The sequence below is a fragment of the Perca fluviatilis genome, chromosome 5 (genome assembly GCF_010015445.1).
Source record: "Perca fluviatilis chromosome 5, GENO_Pfluv_1.0, whole genome shotgun sequence".
NCBI classification, from domain to species: domain Eukaryota; kingdom Metazoa; phylum Chordata; class Actinopteri; order Perciformes; family Percidae; genus Perca; species Perca fluviatilis.
The window spans coordinates 6156534-6176896 of record NC_053116.1 but is presented as its reverse complement, the minus strand read 5'-3'; the positions used below and the strand labels follow the sequence as shown (position 1 = coordinate 6176896).

Genomic DNA, 20363 nt, shown 5'->3' with positions numbered 1-20363 from the left:
TGTTTACCTGATTCTTTGAACAATGCATTTTGTCAATAACTTACCTGTCCTTTACCCTACGTGTAGAGCTAAATGTACTTATGTACTGTGTGTGTGTGTGTGTGTGTGTGTGTGTGTGTGTGTGTGTGTGTGAATAACTTACTGTTATGCTCTTGTTCCTCCTCCACATTTCCCAGGACCATGGCTGGGACGCCAAAGGCCGAGGCCAACACCCACACACAGATATTCACCACCTGAGCACATGATCACATGACGTGATGGTGAACTGCAGATTCCTTTGACCAATTGTTTTTATCATTCTGCCATGTAGTCAGCTGCATTTCAAAAGGCATTTCTTAAAGGGTCATTTCGTTTTGTTTGTTTTTTAAACCAGGAACCTATTTTGCTATGCTTTTTTGTGTGTAAGTGACTGATGAGAACAACAATCTTTTGAAATTGGTCCAGTATTAAGCGTCAACGCTGTAACGGGCAGCCACAGACCAGGCTGCAATGGCAAATGGGCATTTTTACTCCCACTAAATGTGTTTTATTTTGTCACTGAAATGCTCAGATTAATATAAAAGTGTCTGACAACATTATGGAAAAGATCCCTACAGAGATAGGCCTTTCTGAAACCTCTTTAAGACCTTTCTGTTCAACCAGAAACAGCTCTGAGGTTATAAGCGCTAAGTCCACCAGACTCCATTTAAATAAACAATACTTTTAGCGTGCATAGAGCCAACATATTTTTACATGTAAACCGGTAAACTCTATGTTTATTTAAACCAAAACTAGAGTTGTGATGGTGGGAAAAGTGGAAAGACGATCCAAAACTGCTTTTCATAGTTTCATTTTGTTTCTGTCGACTTTGAATGAAGTGTATTCTACGACGCTAAAACGACTGTTTATTTACATGGAGTCTGGTGGGTTTAGCAAACTCAATTTCACGGATGTTTTTGTTTAAAAAAAGGATCTTACTCTTTAACAGAGTTAGAAATCCTTTCCATAACGTTGTCAGACACTTAGAATATTGAACTGAGCCTGTCTGTGGCAAAACAAGCACTTTTGTGAAGGTAAATGCAAGCTGGACAATTGCCCTATTAACTTACATTGTAGCTTGTTTCACCGCTGCCGACTGCAGCGATCTCGCTTAATACTGGACCAACGTCAAAGATTGTTGTTCTTATCAGTGACAAAAACATAGGAAAATAGAGGCTGAACAAAAACGGTAGTTACCCTTTAAGTTGTCATCACAGTGTTTCATGTTTCTGATTTATTGTTTATTTCTTATTAATGTTTAATATGTTTGTTTGTGTATGTATGCACATATCACCAAGGCAAATTCCACGTAGGGTAGCTACTGTGGCAATAAACTCCTTTCTGATTCGGATTCTGACAGAACGTCTACTCGTCTAAGTCTGTTGAAGAAATTGCTGAAATAGCTCCCATTTCTCTAGCATCTTATACAACTGGTGTCCACAGAAAGCCCCGTATATAGATATATAAATAGACCATGACACTTTTTTTTTTTAACCACAATCATGTAAAATTACACTAGAAAATCTGAGTTATTTGGTTATGTAACCTCATGCTTTAGTTAGAGTCTGCTTTCTGATGAAGTCTGAAAGGTAAAGACTGCAAGTACACTTTAGATCAGAGCAGGGGGCGGAGCATGGGGGGTGGCTTCTGGGCCTCCAGCCCCAAATGTTTTCTCCAAAGCCCCAAATCTTTTAAAAATAATTTCAATAATTTTTCCTCAGTCTCTGAGTGGACCTGCAAATCAACGGAACAAAAGTTCTATTACAGGGGAAATACCGCCATTCATTCTTTGACCTCTACTAAAAATAGGTTTCAAGATTAGTAGTGCTGTTTACACCAAATTCCTACCCTACTTACGTTCTGTATCTTAAAAAATATATACAGTATCTGCCTCTCTTTAGGTGGCAGGAATGAAAATGAGTCATCCTCAACATTTGTTGTGTTCTGGTTTTAGAATGATGAAGACGTGGAGAACAGTTAGATACAAAACAGGATTTATAGGCTCGACAGGATGGTTCTTTTCCTTGGCAACTATCATGTTTTTTTTCCATAATGATGTACAGATGTTTAGGTATTCTATTATCTCAAATAGTGTATATAGCTGCTGTGAATGGATCGTGACTTTCTCGCACTTTCCCATATGCCTTTTTATTGCGTTCCCTCTTGCAGTATGAATGTGTATATATGGTTCGGTTGACTGTAGAAATTTAATTCAGTCCTTCCAGAAAAATGCAGAGTTTTTTTTGTGATTGTCGTGGGCAAAAATCCTTGATTATGCGGCATGTTTTCTTAAAAAATGCGATGGAATATGCGGGATATTTATGCAATTTTATGTGAGGAAATTGCGGGAACTTGCAAAAACTGCGGTTTGATGAAAAAAAGTGATTCCCCCCCAACACCCTGCTTTTCGATGATGTTCACATCACGTAATTAGGTCACTTCATAACGTTCCCATGGCAACAGGGGAAAATGGCTGCTGTTGTGTGAAGTAAACGCAACATTGTTCAACTTTCTGCTAAGATATATTATGTGACTTTATTGCAACAAAAATGCGGGGATTATGAAATCATGCAAGCCCTGCATATTTTGCGCGGAAATCGGCAATTTGTGCTGCGAAAGTACGGTGTATTTGAAAAAAATGCGGCCCCTGCATACATATGCGGATATTGGCTGATTAATAATTTAGTTTAATTAATTAATTAATTAATACTGTTTATTGATCCCCAGTGGGGAAATTACAATTACTACACGCAGGCCTGAAATACACACACACATGCTCAGGACCTATTCATGCACAAATGGAGAGATGTCAGAGTGAGTGGGCTGCCAGTGCTGGACTAGCGCCCTGAGTGGTTGGGGGGGTACGTTGCCTTGCTCACAAGCACCTGGCAGTGCCCAGGAGGTGAACTGGCATCTCTCCAGCTACCAGTCCACACTCTGTACTTTGGTCCGTACTGGGACTTGAACAGGCGACCCTCCGGTTCCCAACACAACTCCCTACGGACTGAGCTACTGCCACCCCTGCATTGAATTATGCAATCGCATAATCGCGTTTTTCTGGAGGGTCTGTTAATTGCCCTTTGAGGATAAATAAAGCCATCTGTATCTGTAATATCCCATAGCTGTTAGCGATAATGACAATAAGTTTATCCTTTATCTTTTGTTTCCCAACATCACAACCAGGGGCGGGGTTAGAATGGGGGCAGGGGGTGGCCCCACCCTGAAATATGATTCCGGACTGTCTCTCTGCTCACTCAGTCGCTTGAGTTGACTTGTGGACTTGTTGCCTACGAAATTGTAAGTTACAAAGTTTTTGGCAGCTAAGATGGCTAGGACTAGTAGTAGCTAATGTTGCAAGAGGTTTGTGTGTGGCGCTGTTATCGTTTTAGATTGAATTGTAGTAGGACTCAACTGATCCGAGTGAGTCACGACTCAAACAGGTTTACTGAGCAGCTCCACTGGAGCGGTATTGGGTTAAGGGCATTGCTCAAGGGCACCTCAGTGGTGGCAATGAGGGAGGGACAAGTGCTGCTCTTTCACTTTCCTCACCCAGATGTTATCCTGTCAGTCTGGGGATTGAACCGACGACCTCCCGGTCACAAGCTCGCTTCTTTAACCTTTAGGCCACCACCGCCCAAAAGCTTTTTGGAGCCGACACAGCGCTGTGATACCTCAATCTACTGTCAGCTGTTATCAGAGGACGCAGGTGAGGGAAACAATAAATAAAGAAATAAAAACAGAAACTCACAAAATAAAACTGCCAATACGCTCACTGACAGTCATTAAGTCATTTCGTGTATATCGGTTGTTTAATTTAAAAGAAATATAGACACTTTACGATCCATTTCTGTGTAAAAGGGCCGCACACACCTCGCGTAAAAAAATATAAATAGAAGACTGTCCTATTTTTACGCTTGTAGAGCGGTGTAGTCAGTTTCACTGACTTTAGTGGAAGCGTAGTGTTGGAACGTCCGCTCCGCTCTACAGATGTTACGCGTGCAATGTAGCCTATAGAAAATGTATTGTAATAGTATAGGCTACAATTTGTTTACAATGAAAACAAGTGAAACTAATAATGAATGTGATGTTCTATTTAGCAGAATTAACATTGTGTTTTTCTATACCATCCAATATTTCCTATATTTCTAATCAAATTTTCTATGCTGTATTCTGTTGAAAAAAAAATTTAAAATCCCCCTCCCCTTGACAGATGTTTGGTCCCCACTTAAAAAAATATCCTGGAAACGCCCGTGATGACAACAGCACACACAAAGTCAGTTCACAGTATGTTTTGAGTTGACGAGTGAGCCGAAGTGACAATCGACGTCTGATCTGATGTCAGCGCTCTTTCCAGGGACCATAACGGAGGTGTGAAGGTTTGTTTTTTTTTGAAAAAGATTCATGTGTCACTTTATAATGTGTCACTTTTTACCTTGGCCTTGTGAGGAGTCCTCATGTCCAGCGCTTTGACAGGGTGGCAGACGGCCACGTACCTGTCCATGCTCATCACCGTCAGGGTGAAGGTGCTGGTGAACATGTTGTAGTAGTCGATAGACACCACCGCCTTGCACAGAGCGTTACCGAACGGCCAGAAGCCCAGGAACACGTCGGTGCCCTGGAAAACACCCGGGAGAAATCAAAGAATGATCACAGAATATACAGCTGGAGGCAGAACAGAGAACTCCATCTCCTCTGAAATATGACTTCTGGACAGTTGATCATTCGCTGCAGTGGAGAACAAATCGGTGCAGTGAAGCCTGAAACCTCCAGCTGTAACAATTCCAAATGTTGCTGTACAATTCAGTAGTGCCAGAAATAATTGTGATTAACAATATAATTGTCTCTTTCAGTCAAATTCTAAAATATTTATTTATTTATGTATTACTTTTTAAACAAATTAAAGTTTTTAATGAATCTCAGGAAACATCTTTTGGTTATAAATCCCTGTCATGTGACCCAGATAATGTAATAACACAAATACACAGCCTATGAAGTCAACAACTCCTTTTTATTATATTATAAGTAAACATTCATGTAATTTTTGTACTAAAGACCACTTCAAGAAACAGTAATAGAGTAAAAAGTAACTGGAGATACTTTGAAATCCTAGTAATCTGATGCACGCATGTAGCAGTAAGTCAGGGGTGTCAAACTTGATTTCATTCAAAAAAAGAATCACATCCAGGGCCCAGACATGTATGGTTTATTGACGTGCTTTTATTTTTATTTATTTTTTGGGGTGTTTGGCACACAACTAGCCAAGAAATGGCAAACAAAAGTGCCAAAAATGTCAAAGAACATGCCAAAAACATCAAAAATAGCAGCAACATTCTCAAAAAAAAGCAACAAAAACATTGGAAAAAGCAACATAAACTAGGAAAGCCAAAATGTATTGTGAAGCTAAATTGATATGCGGGTCGGATCAAAATTCACGAGGGGCCGGGTTCGTCCCGTGGGCCTTGAGTTTGACATGTGTGTTAGCAGTAAGTCCTACCTGGAAAGGTAGAGTAGCCAGGAACAGAGAGTCAGCCAGAGCCAGGTTGAAGATGTAGATGTTGGTGGCCGTCTTCATCTTAGTGTATCTGGGGAGAGAGGGAGCACAGAAACACAGAGGTTCAGTCAAATGAGAAAGCTTGAGACATGCTGTTTTTGCTCTAGAGCACACATTTTATATGCTTTATTTGATTCCACATTACAAGTCATGTAAGAGCCAATTTGTGCCCTTGGTATAAATAAGAACCAATCTTTGGTTCCTCGGGTGCAACCCGGAAGCACATACAGTTTTTGACCACACGCACACCAACACAGTAACACCACACAGGCATACATACAAGCAGTGATTTTTCTGGAAACCCAACTAAGAGCTCATAGAAATAAAGGGAACCAAAGATTTTAACAGCAAATACGACTCAGACTTTCATTGATAAAAAAGGTAAAAAGTGCGTCAATTACTCTACCCGTGGAACAGCACCTCAGGGGCTTAAAGCTTGGGCTTAGCCTCTGCAAGTCAAATTTCATTAGGAATCAAATTTCCTGAATGATCCAACAGATTACAACAGATTAGCACATTGTTATGAATTTTACAATTCTAAGGGTACAGGAAACATCGCCTTTTCCAAATAAACATGCTTCCTATAGTTGCTGAGATTGAACAGTACTTTGCCAACTGTTTGGTCCCTGTTTTAGATAGCCCCCCAATGCAAAGTCCACGGATCGCCAGCCTACGTACATGACCTAGACTACCAAACACTGAGCTTGCATTTGTACCCAAGGTTCTCAATGGAAGATAGCAATGACTGATATTTTAGAGTCTTAGAACACTAAGAGTCCTCCCTAAACAAGTCAAATGCACATGACACCTGAAAGAGTTGAACTATTTTGCCATTCTGAGAGATGTTAACAATATCTGGTGTATTAGCAATTCCTAAAAAAAAAGTGTTTGCAGGTGAGTTAAACCATTCAGACTGTACAGTAGTGTGTTTAAAGAACTGCTCATCAGCCACGCAGGGAATCACACACACACACAGACACACACACACACACAGCACGTGGATGCAATTCAGGGACTTGGGTCAACATAATACATCCGTGGCTGTGTTCCCCCATGTTACCGAACTGAACCGAAAGTACATTGAAAAACCCGGAAGTACTAAGTTAAAAACCTTGTAATAATAATAATAACTAAAATAATAATAAACCTAGTCTCATAGCACATATCTGTGAAAAACTTTGCAAGATCTCCCAAAACCTGATACTTTGCCAGACCTCGCAAAGTTCAATCAAGCATCTGCAGCCAGGTGCAGTGTGCAGTGTGCAGTCTGCATGACAAACGGAGACACTCTGTAGCACTGCAGTTGCTTCGTACCATTACAATGCCCAGGGTGTCTTTGTGAGGTGCTGCTGCTAAAATTCCTAGTTAGAATGACATTTGGTGGACGCTTTTATCCAAAGCACCCTGCAGTGGCAGACGTTTGTTAACATATAAGACGACCAGTGGTGTTTATCTATCTATTTTAACGTGCAGCCTGCCGTGCTCATGTGGCTGGAAGTGGTGACATTAGGCCTTTTAATTCCAGGTCTGAATTGTAAAAACTAAGTCTAGTTGAAAGTGAAAAACAGCATGTGAGACCATCACAAGTCGCTGTCTCCAGAAGATGAAATGAGTGTCAATTCTGCTGTAAGATGTGTGACAAAATTACAAAATGATATATGCAAGTAAGCCCCGTTCCAGTTTGGTTGGACGTGTCCTTCCCCCGCCCCGAGGGTCTGGTCTCGGTCAGGTAAACCTAGTCTATATACATGACCTTCCACTTCCAGGATTGCTCCGGTGCCGCCTGATATTCCACCGGGTTGTCCCTCCCCTTCCTCTTTCTTTGTGTTGGCGTTCTAACCTCCGGTGGATTTGTGAGGACTATGGTTAACTGCTCCTCAGATCTCTGCATGCTAAATCCAGACAGCTAGCTAGACTATCTGTCCAATCGGAGTTTTCTGTTGCACGACTAAAACGACTTTTGAACGTTAACACACGTTCCACCAAAACAAGTTCCTTCCCGAGTCTATGTTGCAGAGGCACCGTGGCTCCGTCCGGCGCATGGCTCCGCTCCAAGACGATTGTGATTGGTTTAAAGAAATGCCAATAAACCAGAGCGTGTTTTTCTCCCATCCCAGAATGCTGTGTGGACTAGCCAGACCCTCCTCCGTAGTGCCGTGGAGGAAGGTCTGGGCAAAGCGAGACTGGGGAAACCTGACGTGACCCTGTGGTTTGCGTCGCTGCTGTGTTTGGTTGTCTTGTTTCTGCCGGTTGGTTTCTGTCAGGTTCAGTTCTCAGTTAGGAGCCCTGTGGTCCACCGCCTGCTTCGCCCTGAGGGCTCCCCTTGTTTTTATTTCATCTTGCTGACTTGTCTTGCTAAAATTATGTAGTTTTCAGGTTTTTTTTCTTTAATACTTTGATATTTTGGGGTCACACAGACACCCAACACAGAAAGATTCTTACTTATATTATTGGCCTATTGGTAAAAACTGTCTGAGGTGGATTCAGCCTCTAAATATCCATTGAAAATGTTACGTAAATCCTAAATTTAAAATCAAATAAAAATAGAGAGAATAAATGAGTCACTGGTTTTATGTTTGTCTGTGTGTCTGGTGGTGTAACAGCCCCCCCAGTTTCAGCTGCCCTGGATAAAACTTTACAAAAACGCATTGCAGTCAAATGTTTCTGCCTGCCCCCCCTCTCCCCCTCCCCTCCTCCCTTCTTTCAGTTTGGCCTCGGGCTCTTTTGCACTTTCCCTTTTTTTCTTTCCTTAAAACATCCCCTTCTTTCTTTCTTTCTTTCTTTCTTTTCCTCCTTGTATCCTCTTGAAATCCCCATTTTCAATGTTCACTGTACTCCACACCGCTGCTCTCTTTTTTTTTTTTTTTTTTTTAGGTCTTTCACTCATCTATTCCCTTGCATCTCAACATCTGTGTCTTTCAGTCTTTTATCCTTTCATCCCTCTCATTAACTTCCTCTAACTCGGAGTTCTCTGTACCTTCCCTCCTCTTCACGTGTTATCTGTCTCCATGCCCTCAGCCCTTTCTCATTTCTCTCATCCTTCCTGCCTTTGTCCGTGCTGCATGTAAGATGTCTTCAGTACTTCTACGATACTTGACGTAAGATATTGTCAATACTTCTATGATGCCTAAACGAAATCTAACACTGAATGACATGAACAAACAGACGAAGAATAATCAAGATGAGCTGCAAATCAAAGATGTGGAATGTGACTGTCCGCTGAAAAACGCTCCCTGAAGTTTGTCAAAGCAGCTATTACGACCGGTTTACTTTTCTAGTAGCGGCGCCCTCTAGTGGCCGTAGTAGTTCTGACGGGAGCAATGCAGGAAGTAATGTGAGGAAGTATAAATTTCCTCATAAAGATTAGAGTGGTGGATGGGTCAAATAAACAGGACTTTCACCAGCCAGAGAGGGGTTCATGTTGTATTTGAAAATAAAAGTAAAGGGTGATTTACTTTACACCCGTCCCATTCAGAGTCACGTGCGTAATCTTCAGGAAGTGAGGTAACGCTTCACTAAGTAGTTTAAGTGCCTGGTCGTGTGTGTGTGTTTGTGTGCATGTTTGTGTGTTTTTTTGTGACTTTGGAAAAAGACGACCAAAACGTTGACTAAAAAGTTTTAATTTAAAATTTTGACCCAGATAAAACCAAAAGTTGCTTGTTGGTCGACAGGAAGACAACACAAGGGTTAATTAGGTGGGCTATTTTATTACAGGCCTCTGTCTCGTCCTCTCTTTCTTGGCTCTTCCTCTCTCTGTTTCTCCCTTTGCCCTGTCGCTCTCATCCCATCCCTCTTTTCCCACTTCTCACCTCCCTTCTCAGCATCTTCCCATTCCTCTCCATCCCTTCCTCACTTTTTCTTCAGCTTCTTTCCACCTTCTCTCTCTCTCTCTCTCCTCTCTCTCTCTCTCTCTCTCTCTCTCTCTCTCTCTCTCTCTCTATCTACCTTCCCCCAACCTCAAAATCCTCTCTCCATTCAATCCCTAGTCCTCCTTCCCTCGCTCCTCATCTACATAGACACATAGATAGATGCATAGATAGATAGATATATGCATAAATAGATACAGTAGATAGATGAATATATATATATATTCATCTATCTACTGTACTGTGTATATATATATATATAAATATATATAGATCTATCTACTGTACTGTATATATATATATATAGATATATCTACTGTATATATATATATATATATATAGAGAGAGAGAGAGAGAGAGATACACAGATAGATAGCTAGACAGATTTATAGAGAGAGAGATAGCTAGATAGATAGATGCATAGCTACAGATAGATAGATAGATAGATAGATGAATATATATATATCCATCTATCTATCTACTGTACTGTATATAGATAGATAGATAGATAGATAGATGCATAGCTATAGATAGATAGATAGATGAATATATATATATATCCATCTATCTATCTACTGTACTGTATATAGATAGATAGATAGATAGATAGATAGATAGATCGATAGATAGATAGATAGATAGATTGATAGATGAGAGTGTCTCACACTCAGCGGGGAAGAGTTCCACGGCTTGTGGTATGAATGCTTTTCTGTAGCGATCTCCTCCCTCCCAATCCTCCTCTTCTCTCTCTGCCTTCCTGTCCTCCCCCAGCTCTTTCTCACCCTCACATTCCTCCCCTCCCTCTATCTGCATACTGAAGACTAGCAGTCTTCAGAGAGAATATTTCATGGCTGTTCAGCTTTCCCCCCTCTCTCTTTGCACCAGGGACCCGGTCTACCCAGCCAAAGCCTGTACATCTATATATGTATATGTATATCTGTCCTTTTATCTCCCCCAGAACATATTGTCTCTTTCTCTCCACAGTCTTTCTAGAGCTGTGTTCCAAAATGTTCCCTCCTTCACTGACTAACTATTCCCTATATAGTGTTTTTTTAAATATAGAGATGGTCCGATATCATTTTATGCTTCCCGATATTGATTCTGACACCTGAACTTGCGTAACGTTGCCTATATACTACTATCCCTGTATGGATGTGATAGTATGGCTATCTTTGTTGTCAGGTTAAACATGAACAAACATAAACAATGAACGCCACAGAATTTTCTGTTATTATGAAATAAATAAATAAATGAACTAGATTGTCTTCGGGGCTAAATTACGAGGTATCGGATCGATGCATTAACTCCAGTACTTGCTGATACTGATACCAGCATTTTAGGCGGTATCGCAGGCTTTTCTGATACTGGTATCGGCATCAGAACATCTCTATTTAACCCTCTGAGGAAAAAAGACGCAATGTTTGACAACACTACTACTCAAACAGCGAAATGTATTTACTCTTTTAGTCACATATTACGCTACTTTTGTGAACCCAAGACTTTTCTAAACTCATTTCAAACACGGCAGGGCAAGACAAGAGAGGAAAAGGACAGAGAAGTGATCCCTGAGCATGCAGTCGGTATCAAACATTGTGTAGATTAATTTGAGTGAATAGATATTCTCGTACTGGCCTGTTACAGAGACATTTAGGAAGTGTAATTTACGTCTTTTTCTTTTTGGCTTTGAAGAGCGCAACTTTATGGCAGCGACAGCACGCGAGGAGTTGAGTTACCGTTGTTCTATTAGCGATATAGGAAGGCTTGTATCGTGTGGATGCGCCAACAGTTTTGTGGTCATTACTTAGAATTCCTCATGTAATGGGGGAGACAAAAACTATGCACTATAGCTTTAAAGTAAATTGGTTGTATTCACATGAATTAACTACCGAAAATGTAACCAAAACTATGGGAGCCTGGAGGTCTGCCCCCACTATCAAACTTTTGTCTAAACTAACATAGAAACAAAACTGCGAAAAACTAGACTACCAGACCTACGTCCTCAAAAGAAATAAACACAACAGAAAGAAAGCAGCAGGACTGGTGCAAGGGCTGCTTCAGTCCGATTTTATATATCCTCGAGTCCTAGTCCAAGTACAAGTCATCAGTCCGCAAGTCCAAGTCAAGTCACGAGTCCAGAGAATAGAGCCGTGTCAATAGTTGTCAATCCAAAGGTGTTGATCAATTCATAAATCAAGTACTAATCACTTCAGCGCAATCCATTTCATCCCTAAACGGGGCATTCAACAGTCAATCTGACAAGAGATCGATGCTTTGCTCTTTGGATTCAAACTGCCCCCCCCCCCCCTGTGTATATCACTTTCATTAATTAATTCAACCTTTATTTATCCTTGAGAGATCATAGAGGGTCGACCCCTACTTTTCAATGTCATCGAGACAAATTACAAATACAAAAACAGAACACCAACACAGAAAGTACAATCCTAAGAAACATAGAGAGACAATAAGACTAATTCTGAATTGGAAAATGATTTGATAAATAAATGAGGGTAACAGGGATGCAAAAGAAAATACAACTACGTAAAGCAGTTTGCAGGTTGAAAATCCGAGTTTCAAAATTGTCCAAGAAGCACAAGGGAGTTGATTTTAAAGAAAATGCTGGAATTTGTTCCAGGAGTCTGGGGCAGCAATGCTAAAAGGTAATGGTAGTCTCGCATTGTCAGACCTTCCTCCACAGCGCTGCAGAGGAAGGTCTGGCTAGTCCACACAGCATTCCGGGATGGGAGAAAAACATACTCTGGTTTATTGGCATTTCTTTAAACCAATCCCAATTGTCTTGGGCAGCGCAACAGTGACTCTGCAAAATAGCCTCCGGCAGGAACTTGTTTTGGTGGAACGTGTGTACGTTCAAAGGTTGTTTTAGTCGTGGAACAGAAAACTCAGATTGGACAGATAGTCTAGCTAGCTGTCTGGATTTACCCTGCAGAGATCAGAGGAGTAGTAAACCATAGTCCTCAGAAATCCACCGGAGTTTAAAACTACAACACAAAGAAAATCTCTCCCACCCTTATTAACGATCAAGCTATCGAAGTAGTGAAGCAATACAAATACCTCGGTATTATAATAGATGACAAAATCACCTTCGAGCAAGTTGACGCTGTCTGTAAAAAAAAAAAAAAAAATCACACCAGCACGTTTTTTTATCGTAAACTTCGCAATTTTAATGTCGATAAGACCTTTATGAGGATGTTTTATTGTTGTTTTATTGAAACTATTCTTTCTTTTGCCTTTGTGAGCTGGTTTGGGTCCCTCACTCTTAAAAACAAAAACAGGCTGCAATACATAACTAAAGTGTGTGGCAAAATTCCCCACACATCTCTGACTGACTTCAAATCGCTATATGAGACAAAGACCCTGAAGAAGGCCCAGTCAGTCCTACTTTATGTTGTTGCCGTCTGGTCGCAGATTCTGTCTGCCTAAATGCAGGACAAACAGACACAAAAACTCTTTTGTGTTAACCCTCTGAGGAAAAAAGGCTCATGTCCATTGGCAAGGGAGCAATCCCAGAAGTGGATAGTCGTGGATATAGACTATGGTAAAGGTAATGCTTTGGTATAAGACAGAAGCGTTTTGAGTAAGATATCAGCTCCTTCTCTACAGAGACGTGTCTCAGTTCTCCCATCTAACGGCTTCAAGAGTTTTCTTCATCAAAGTATTTGTCGGGAGTCCGGCCAGCCACAACAGCCGTTTTTTCCAAGTTTAGACCGAGCTCTGGGGAACATGAAGTAAAAGCCAGTCAGAAGAGTGAGTCTGATAATCTCCCTCTGAGTAACAGAGAAGTTCTGTAAAGTAAGATGCTAGTTTTCCATTAAGAGCCTTATACTGTAGAAATAGAGATACCAGTGAGCATCTCGTCTCTCTTGGAGAGAAGACCACTTCCATTCCCGAACAGCAGCTGGAACACACTCATCTGTTACACTCAGTCCTGTTAGCATTCACTGTCTGTCTGCATTCGAGGATTCCCGCAATCTCCCAAAATAAGCATGAAATATTTAGCCGTCCATTAAAGAGGGTTTACTGCTTCATGCTTCTCTCGCTCCGTTTTCTCTCTCCTGCCAGCTAATTCCTTAGCTCGCTCTCTAATTCTCTTTTGATTTCTCATTAACACCAAGGCGACTATTATCCTCTGAAAAAAAATCCAATCTGCAAGCTAATATCAGCAAATAAAGGATGGTAAAGGTTGGGCAACCAAAATCAAGCCTGTACTACTCCATTACATTAAAGCAGTGGTGGAATGTAACTAAGTACATTTACTCCAGTACTGTACTTAAGTACAAATGTTGAGGTACTTGTACTTTACTTGAGTCTTTTCTTTTCATACCACTTTCTACTTCTACTCCGCTACGTTTCCGAGAGACATATTGTACTTTTTACTCGTGTAAATGCATCTGACAGCTTTAGTTATTTTACAAATTAAGTGTTTTGCACACAAAACACATGTAGTTCATTAAATTTGATGTTTTAGTTTAAATTAAACTACCCAACAATATGACAGCCTACAAGTTAAGTCGAAGATTAAACAGATAGTTGATTGACAGAACTGTTTGGAATGTTTCCAGTTTCTAAAATGTGAAGATTTTTCTTGACTTTTAATACTTTAAGTAAATTTTCCTGACGATACTTACATACTTTTACTTAAAAAACATTTTCAATGCAGGATTTTTACCTGTAACAGAATATTTTGACAGTGCGGTATTAGTACTTTTACTTAAGTAAAGGATCTGAATACTTCTTCCACCGCTGCATGAAAAGCCACAGACAGTGAACAAAGGTAACATGGACTGAGAGCAGCTTTAGATTATTGGGCAGTTTTAGTGACTGGTCAGCCTGCAACACACATAACAGTACTGTCCTGACTCGCAATCCAGTTGATGTAATTCCAGTTTCCAGATATTCATCAGGGCAGCACAATATAGCCTTTTATTTTTTTTTTCATCGTCATCGCGATATTAACTTGCACAATACACACATCGCAAAAGGCTGCTGCCTATCGAATGACACTCGGATGACATCGCGAGTGGCACTCAAGGGATTTTTTTGTGTTTGTTGAAAGAAAATATCAGTGAAAAACAGCATTTTAAAATGTTACTGTCACTTTTTTTTTCAGTGCTGCCTTTTATATTCAAGTCAATGTTCAATTTGATTATTAAAATATTGTTAGGAACGATTTCCCTTCATTTGTTTTAAATTAAACAAGCAGTTTGTTGTATTCTAGCTGAATACTGAAAGCAGCAGAACTGAGTACACTTTAATATCTGTGTCTGATATTCAACGTTATCGCATATCGCATATTTTAGTCATATCGTGCAGCCTTAATATTCATTATACTTTTCCACTTTGTCATAATTTCCCTTTCCGGGTGTTTATTCCTATTAAGAGTAAAAGAAGAAGCTCCATATGAGCATTATTGCAGACTTCATTTCGCCTCATCCTTTCAAAGAAAAAGCTGCTGCATGTGCACTCTTCACACTCATATATTTGGCTCAGTTACTGCATTTTAATGAAATATTTCATTGTTTAGCCTATAACAAAGGAGACCAGGAATCCCATTTCCAGGCACAGTGTGTGTTCTTCTCTGGTGCCACCTGGCAGATAACATCACTCAGCCAAACAACCAGGGAAACAATGAGTTGTTCTCGGACTCTGAGCCAGAAATCTCCACTTCAGTAGAACTTACCTTAGACACCAAACGTTCCACTGGCATCTCTGTCTATGTTCCATAGGTTTTAACAGAGACATTTGTTAATAAATGCTTTATAGCCTGATTTATGTAATATTGTATACCTAAAAACATGGTGAAAATTGATTTCTCCTTAATTCACCAAAAGTAAACTTAAAAGAATTCCTCATTTGCATATTCAAACATACATATTTCAGAAAACTTGTCTTAATGTAAGTATTCAACAGGGCAAGTTTTATGATGCTATCTGTTAGTTAAAATATTTACCATATTCACCTGCAATGTCTTCAAATCATATGGAATTTTATAATCCATATCTTTAAAGGCCGTTTTCTCTAAATTACTTTTTCTCAGACTCTGAGTCAGAAATCTCCTGCAGCACTTACATACACTACACTTTTCCATTTTCATTCATTCATATTCCGAAGGTTTTTACACAGGCATATGGTAATATATTATTCATATAGCCTGATTTATGTAACATTGTATACCTAAAAAAATAGCGTAAATAGATTTTTTTTAAAAGCAATATCCAAAATTCCCTGTGTAAAAATATTTGACTCTAACAAAATGAAACAATAATTTTGAACCTGGCTTTATCCAATGTTCACATTTCTGTTCTGGAAATGTATGCAAATAAGCACATATTTAACAAGATAATGCCTAATTTGCATATTTAAACTTAACATTTCAGAAAACTGAATCCCTTCTGTCAAACAGCAACAATAATATCAATATAAAACCTAAAAAACTGCACGGTATCCTTTCTTTCTGTTTCTCAAGCAATAGCACTGCACAGCCAGCTTTCTGCTCACATGGCTGTATTAATCTTTCATGTCATGTAAAATGGATTATACCGCATAATTCAATTCTTTGACTTTGTATTTCTGCAGCTCTTTTTTTTTTGCATCAAAGCCTCGGGTTCCCTGTTACTCCCCCCCTCAGGAGGGATTTAAACATCGCACATCTACTAGAACACAGATTACAAGCTGGGCGGCAAAATTCATCAATGTTATACTATATATTATATATACACTTTGGGATTGCTCCGTTGCCACCGGAAATTCAGCCGGATGTCCCCCTCTTTTCATGTCCGTCCCCTTCCTCTGTCTCTGTGTTGGCGTTCTAACCTCCGGTGGATATGTGAGGACTATGGTTAACTACTCCTCAGATCTCTGCAGGGTAAATCCAGACAGCTAGCTAGACTATCTGTCCAATCTGAGTTTTCTGTTGCACGACTAAAACAACTTTTGAACATACACATATTTTATATTATTCTATTCACGTTAGGTGTGGGCAATATATATTGTTTACGATAATATCGTCATTGTTGTGTTAACGATGTGCAAATTGACATTATCGAGTATTTAAATTACTTAGAAAAAAACACTTCAAAACACGCATTGGAACCGATTGGAACGCTACACATTCACTCATGTCAACAAAGATGGCAGCGCGCTATTGTGCAGCGGCTACTAGCTCTCCTGTCTGTGTATATTTATACAAGTACAGCCACACTCAACTAATCAGTATAGGACTACGATACAACACAGCCGTTACGAGAGCCTTCCAGGCGGCTCATAACATCCCGGAGGACACAGCCAGACCGGACGCTGCGTGGGTTGTTGTCCGCATCTAGCACTACGAGCTAGCTACCGGCAGAATGAGAACATAACTCCGGCAAGACCAGAGGCGGAGGACTGCATTTTTGTGCAGAATGAATGGAGTACCAACCGCAGGATCGTTGTCCAGCACGGCTCACCTGACCTGGAGCCCTGTCGGTAATATACAGGCCATTTTATTTACTACGAAAACAGCACACTGCCGTCTACATAGCCCTCGATGCTAACGTTAGCACAAGTTTGGCTCACTGCTAACCATAGTGAACTAACTCCAGCGCAATCATATGGAGGGGATACATATTATAGCAGGGGACTTTAACAAGGCGTCCTTAAAGTCTGTACTCCCCAGTATTTTCCAGCATGCAGCTTGTGCTACTAGAGGGAAGAACACACTAGACCATGTATACTCTAACATAGCATACAGAACTGCGCCTCTACCTCACCTGGGCCAGTCAGCTCACATCCAACTATTTCTGATCCCAGCATAAGTCCCGGTCAGAAGGACTTTACAGCCAAGTAGAAGGACTATCAAAACGTGGCCTGACACTACCCTATCTCATCTCCAGGACTGCTTCCAATAAGGACATGGTTGTGTGCAATATGTTACAGAACAGAGCCCTTTGTTTATTATTATGATTTCATCTTGCTTGTATGCTGCATAATTTACATTACAACAGAGGTGTACAACTGAATGTTTACTCAGAGTTCAATGTTCCTACACTAGTTCAATTAGTATTAGTATAGTATTCGTATTTTGTCTTTAAATATTTTACTTGAATACTTACATTTCAAAGAAAATAAATGAGAATTATTTTCATTCAACATTGTGCCCATTATTATAATCAGTGATTAAGTAACTCAAACTTTTAAAAACAGAATTTTAAAGGATATCGTCTAATTATTGTTATCGTCAAAATCTGCAAAAATATCGAGATATTATTTTTTGTCCATATCACCCATCCCTAATTCACGTGTTCTATTCTATATGTTCCACCAAAACAAGTTCCTTCCTGAGGCTATTATGCAGAGGCACAGTCATTGTGTCAGGCGCTTAGCGCCGCCCATGATGATTGTGATTGGTTTAAAGAAATACCAATAAACCAGAGCATTGGCGAGCATGCGCTCAAGCCCCCCTAAATTTCATCTCAGCCCCCCTAAAAATTATAATGATACAAAAAAAAAATGTCATCAATTTTAGTGCTTCAAATTAGAGTGTGCGAACTTGTCTGTTAGTGACAGAGGACAAATAATTACAGGTTCAAAGGGCTTGAAACAGGTTTAATATCCTGTGTCGCTGTAGCTAATGCTATCCACCCGTAACCCAGTCAAGGAAAAGGTTAACGGAAAAGTAGTGTTGGCCAATCAGAGGAGGTTGTGTCAGACTCCCGCCTTTGGCTGAGTCTCTATCTGATCTATCAGAGGGAGAGCAGGAGTGCGGTTGTGAAGTTTAATGTTGGTCGTCCTCAGAGAAGAAGTTGGTCATTTCAGAACCCAAATTGAAACATAAGCAACTAAAATTGCTGAATGTTAGAACACTGTGTCAAATTGGTCGTTGTTACTGTGACTTATAAAGTGTCAGGTTTAGTTCCATCATACTGTTAATAGTTTCATAAAACGTCGTAGCTGACGTTGTTGTTCAGTACCTAGCTCAGAGATTATCAAGAGATTAGAAATTACTGATTTAGGGACCGTTCGGTATTTATGGAATGGACCACCGGAGGAAAATAGGGGAGAGTAAAGTCTTTTTATTCTTTGTTGAGGGGAGGGTCAGGGGAGCGTCATCCAAAAATGTTTTTGTCCATATTAAAAAAATATTTCCTGGCTGACGATGGGAGCAGCAAGACGCAAAAAAATTAAATGACTGTTGCTAGTCTGGACATCTGAACAGAAGGTATCGATACATTGTTGGGGGAGGGTCATGCCTTTTTTCCAAATCGTTTTGGAGGGTCATAGGAAAATTAATACTGGCGAGGGGAGGGTCATGTCTATTTTGACTAAAGGTCCCAAAACTCCTCCGGTGGCCCCTGGAATAAATAACAAACAGTCCCTTAGCAGGTTTTAGGGCTGAGCCCCCCTAAAGGTCTGATCCTAGAATCGCCCCTGAACCAGAGCATGTTTTTCTCCCATCCCAGAATGCTGTGTGGACTAGCCAGACCCTCCTCCGCAGCGCTGTGGAGGAAGCAGCCCATACACCCTCCCACCCTGTGGTGAGTGTAACCGAATGAAGCACCCTTCATTAAGGTGTAGGGTATAATGACAGCGGCAAGCTTCAAGATCAACCTCCCTGTCTCCGGGGGAAACGGTAACAGACTGAATGTTGTGTAACCGTGGTTTCTTCTCAACTTGTGGGCAGTGAGGTGGCAGACTCATTACATTCACTCCACAGCAGGCCTACGACTATGGAAGAATTCAGAATCACAAGGAATTTACTTCTTTTTCTTGGTGCATTTAAACAAGAAACAATTACAACAAAAATATATTTTTTTAAATCTACTATTTTTTAATTGTACCAATACTAAACAAATTTGATAGTTTACTTTCTGGAATATATCAACTACTTGCAGTTAGCTTTACTTAAGTAAAAGTATGTAAGTATCATCAGGATAATGTACTTAAAGTATGAAAATTAAAAGCACTAAATGCAGAAAAATCCTCCAATTTTAGAGGAGGTAAAGGATCCAAACAGTTGTGTGTTTAATGGTCTCATCATTTCAGCTGGACTTGTAGGCCGTTATATTATTGGCTCGTTTAATTTATAATAAAACATCAGATTTTATAAATTGCATGTGTGCAAACATCTTAATGTGTAAAGTAACTAAAGTTGTCAGATGAATGTAGTGGAGTAAAAATTACAATATTTCTCTCTGTAACGTAGAGGAGTAGAAGTAGAAAGTGGCATGAAAAGAATAGACTCAAGTAAAGTACAAGTACCTCAACATTTGTACTTAAGTACAGTACTGGGGTAAATGTACTTAGTTGCATTGCATTCCATTCATTCCATTCCATTCCACCACTGGCTCCATAGAACTTGTGTGATTTATTCTCGGCTGATGCTGTCCTATTGACGTAATTGATGTCCTCACTTTACTCAATCATGCTGTCCTCTTTCCTTCCTTCCTTTCTTCATCTCTTCACTCCGCTTCTTCATTAATGGAGGGAGGAGGAAGGAAATCTGACAAATGAAAGCTGTCTATCGGAGGAATCTTTCATCCACCGTGCTTTTCCGTTTCAAATATTAATAATTTAACACTTTGAATCTCAAACTGCTGGTCTGCACTGTGTCGGCTTGAATGAGCTGTCAAACACTGGCACAAATGTGCGTGTGTGAGCGCCTATTCTTGACTTGCTGTGGAATCTGCGCCTGTGCGCCTGTGTGTGTGTGTGTGTGTGTGTGTGTGTGTGTGTGTGTACCAAATCATATTAATGTAGCTTTCTCTCACAAGAGCCAAAATCCAGTTCATGAAATATTCTGTATTTGCTGTAAACACGGTTACCTGTTGCACAGACAGAGATGCATTTTTACATTTTTCTGGTTGACTAAAATAAATGAGGTAGATATCTCGACCTGTTTTATACCCAGAAGGCAACTTAGAATGGGGAACTTTGCT

The 20363-nt window shown here is 40.1% G+C and overlaps 1 protein-coding gene across 2 annotated transcripts in view; it reads right to left on the bottom strand.

Annotated features, from left to right (window-relative positions):
- The window catches only part of oprl1 (opiate receptor-like 1), a 170994-nt gene that overhangs the window by 57947 nt on the left and 92684 nt on the right, over nt 1-20363 (bottom strand). For both annotated transcript variants that reach the window (XM_039800990.1, XM_039800991.1), the window contains 3 exons: nt 5513-5600; nt 4451-4633; nt 143-233 (listed from right to left, as the gene is read on the bottom strand). In XM_039800990.1, the coding sequence (XP_039656924.1) occupies nt 143-233; nt 4451-4633; nt 5513-5600 (362 nt within the window). The remainder of the gene's footprint in view (nt 1-142; nt 234-4450; nt 4634-5512; nt 5601-20363) is intronic.